Source organism: Penaeus japonicus, unplaced genomic scaffold (assembly GCF_977035675.1).
Source record: "Penaeus japonicus unplaced genomic scaffold, GWHDUDI00000001_assembly GWHDUDI00000022, whole genome shotgun sequence".
In the NCBI taxonomy this organism is placed as follows: domain Eukaryota; kingdom Metazoa; phylum Arthropoda; class Malacostraca; order Decapoda; family Penaeidae; genus Penaeus; species Penaeus japonicus.
In genome coordinates this window covers 19,311,973-19,316,012 of record NW_028234424.1, presented here as the reverse complement: position 1 = coordinate 19,316,012, position 4,040 = coordinate 19,311,973, and the positions used below count along the sequence as shown (strand labels likewise).

General features: G+C 36.1%; 1 protein-coding gene across 1 annotated transcript in view; it reads left to right on the top strand.

Moving 5' to 3' along the window:
* Ilp7 (Insulin-like peptide 7) overlaps positions 1-3,786 on the top strand; it is a 13,505-nt gene extending 9,719 nt beyond the window's left edge. Inside the window, exons 2-5 of the mRNA XM_043004815.2 lie at positions 495-580; positions 1,413-1,567; positions 2,317-2,401; positions 3,281-3,786. Of these exons, the coding sequence (XP_042860749.1) occupies positions 495-580; positions 1,413-1,567; positions 2,317-2,401; positions 3,281-3,485 (531 nt within the window). The 3' untranslated portion in view covers positions 3,486-3,786. The remainder of the gene's footprint in view (positions 1-494; positions 581-1,412; positions 1,568-2,316; positions 2,402-3,280) is intronic.
* Positions 3,787-4,040: the final 254 nt, after the last annotated feature.

Here is a 4,040-nt window from a genome sequence, read left to right as displayed (position 1 = left end):
AATACTATTTTAATTGGTACGGTTACTATTAAATCTGGTTGTTGATATTAGGTTATGTAACTTTATTATCAAATTCAGGATTGATGTCTATAAAGAAAAATAAAATGAGATCAGTATGAAAGAAGACCGACAAAAATACATATTCTTCAAGAGCTCGTTTTGCAAACTACGGTAAAACTCGCAAAAAATATTCCTCCCAGTTCATACTTAAAAGAAAGAGATAAAAGAAATTTAAAAAATGAAAGAAAAGGTAAACGAAAGAGATGAAAGAAATAAAAAAAGTTGAAAGAAAAGATAAAAGAAAGAGATGAAAGAAATAAAAAAAAGTTGAAAGAAAAGATAAACGATAGAGATGAAAGAAATAAAAAAAAGTTGAAAGAAAATGTAAACGAAAGAGATGAAAGAAATAAAAAAAAAGAGTTGAAAGAAAAGGTAAAGAAGTGACAAGAAGTTCCTTTTTCCTGACTCGGCGCCCTTCCCTCACTCTCCCGCAGGTGACGTTGGCGGTGGTGGCCGTGTTCCTCCTCTGCGCCTCCTCGCTCGCTCTTGATCCCGATTTCATTCGACAGATTGAGAGCAGGTGAGATGAGTGTGATGGGATTGATAAAGAGAAAAGGATGCTGCTATTGATAATACTCTTCTTTTCGGGGAAGAGAAGAGTAGAAAAAGTTTGTAGCTTGTATCAGCTGTTTTGTGTTACTGTCTCAAAGTGTGACATTACAGTAAGTAAGTATTGTTGAATATTTAGAATAAAGAGAAAAATAAATGTCAATATGATAACAGTGACACGATATTCATATCCATTTTGTCTCGATTAAAAAAAGAAATGATGATAAATAAAAGATGAAGAAGATAAATCTGTAATTGACAAAGGAGAAGATATAAACACTATTTTCTCTGTATTGCATCCCTTCCTGCTTCTCTCTCTTTTTCTTACCCTCCCTCTCTATTCTGTCTAATTTCCCTTCTCCCCAAATTTCCCTCTTCCCTTGAAAAAAATCCCTTTCCCATATCTCAATCCCTCCTTCACTACTCTTTTCCTTTTCCTCGATGATGCTCTGTCTCCATCCCTCCCTTTCTCTTCTTCTCTCCTTCTCTCCCACCCCTAAACCTCCACTTCCCACTTCCTTTCCCTCTCCTCCCCTCTTCCCCACTCTCCACTTTTCTCTCCTCCCCTTTCACCTCCCGCATCCCTTCTCTCCCCCATTCACTTTCCAACCGCCCACTCCCCACTCACTTCTTCACCCCCAACTCTCCCCCCCTCCCCCTCCCCACTCACTTCTTCACCCCCAACTCTCCCCCCCTCCCCCTTTCCCTCCAACCACTCCCCAATCCTTCCTCCTCCCACTTCCTTTCCCCCGTTCCCCACCCCTCCCCACCCCACCCCCACCACCCACCTCACCGACCCCCAGGACTGAGCTGGAATGGCAGGCCCTTTGGACCGAGGAGAGGCTGGCCCTGTGCCGAGCCAAACTCCGCGAGAACCTGGACGCCATCTGCGGGAAGGATGTGTTCCGGAGGTCGTCTCACGCGGGGCTGCGTCGAGATAAGCGAGATAAGGACAGAGGTAGCGGTGAAGAGTGGTTGTTATGGTTTCGTTTTTGTTGTTGTTTTTGGAACAGACTCGAGATAAGGACAGGGGTATCAGTGATGAATATTGATATTGTTTTGGTTTTGTTAGAAAAGACTTGAGATAGAGACAGGTAGTGATAAGGAATAGTTGTTATTGTTATGTCTTTGTTGTAAAAGACTAGAGATAAGGGCGTAGGTAGCGATAAGGCATTTTCGTTATTGTTTTGTTTCTGTGGTAAAAAAGAGATAAAGATATAGTGTTTGTTATTGTTTTCTTTCTGCGTGTTTGTTTTTTGTAACAGACTTGAGATCGTGATAGAGGTAGTGATGAAGAGGTTTTGTTCTTTGTTTTGTTTTTGTAAAAGACTCGAGAATATTTTTTAATTTTACAATGTTGCTGTTCTTTTGGTTAATAAAATTGTTAATGGTTCTTTGTGAGTATTATTTGAATTATCTACTTAAGAAGATAATAGTAATAATGATAATGATAACGACAACAGTCATTATTTTTATCATGATTATAATTGCTGTTATAATTGCCATTACTACTAGTAGGAACAGAAGCAGTGTCGTACTAAATCACCACCATTACCATTCCTACAATGAACATCACCATGACAATCATCACCATCCTAATCATCACCACAACCCCCATTATCACAATCACAACCACTGCTCCTTATACTCCTCCATTCCAAGTCTTCACGCCCACCACCACTTCCTTCTTTCCCTTTCTCCTCCAAGACGGAAGTGAGCCTCTGGAGCCAACTGAAGTGCCCCGTGTGATCCCATCCTCGCCTGACACCGGCCAGACTCCGGAGAAACGAAGGTAAATCCAATTATTTTTCTGGTTGTTTTTTGTTGACTTTTGTTTTACTTTTTTGTTATTATCTTGAGTTTTTATTATCATTTGTTTTTTTTATTTGTGTTATTATTTGCATTATTATTATTATCATTGTGTATTTTTATTATTATTATGATCATTATCATTATCATTATTATCGTTATTATGATAATTATTATTATTATCATTATCATGAATATCGTCAGTGCCCTTATTGTTGTTGCTGTTGTTATACCTCTGAATAATGATAATAATAATAGTAATGGTGATAAAGTAATATCATCAGTTTTAACATTAACAATAATTTGTTATGCTATATTATAACAATGATAATGAAGTATAATGTGTGTGTGTATATATATATATATATATATATATATATATATATATATATATATATATATATATATAATATGTATGTGTGTGTCTCTGTGTGTGTGTGTGCGTGTGCGTCTACGCCTACATATTTATCTGTATATGTATATATATATATGTATGTATGTATATATGTATATACGTATATATGTATATATATATATATATATATATATATATATATATATATATATATATATATATGTGTGTGTGTGTGTGTGTGTGTGTGTGTGTGTGTGTGTGTGTGTGTGTGTGTGTGCGTGTGTGTGTGTGCGTGCGTGCGTGTGTGTGTGTTTTATATATATATATATATATATATATATTATATATATATATATATATATATATATATATATATATATATATATATATATATATATATATATATATATATATATATATATATATATATATATATATATATATATATGCATTTCCATAATAGAAATAACTTACCAACACCAATTTCCATCGACCCACTTTCCTCAGGTCTCCCTTCCTAAGCGTCCAGCAAGCTAACCTCTTCGTGACAACGTGGGTTCACGACCAAGGTGGGCGGCGAAGGGGCAGGTCTCACTACAGGCGCCGTCGCCAGTCGCCCTCTATCACCACCGAGTGCTGCACCGTCGCCGGCTGCACCTGGGAGGAGTACGCGGAATACTGTCCCTCGTCCAACAGGGCGCGGCTTTTATAATGGCGCCAAATCCTCTCATGGGCTACTGATGTATTTTTTGTTTTGTTTTTGTTTTATTATTATTGCTATGATTATCGTCATTGCTTTTAATATTCTTATTTTTTTATAATTTAGGACAAGACATAGCGTATTTACATCAGTATATCCTTAGTCAAGATTCAAAACCTGTAATCACTAGCAGGAACATAAATACAATGTACTCATAGAATATACACACTCATAAAGTCAGACATTGTTATCATAACGGCAAATATTATCAATGCAATAATGATGTATGTTTTCAATATACTTTCTTCAGTTATAGGGCAATATATAACATCCTTTGTTCCTTATCTTTCGCTGATGAAAATGATCACGAACTGTGGGATAATCGAAAGAAAAATAAATAAATAGATAAATGAATACAAGACAGAAACACACGGGAATAAATGATAAAAATGGAATAAACAAATACACTTAAACGAAGGTACATGCATTTGCAAATGTTGCAATTCCTGCTGAAAAGATAGGAACACTGAAAATGAATGGAATTGAGGAATAAGAAATGATATACTT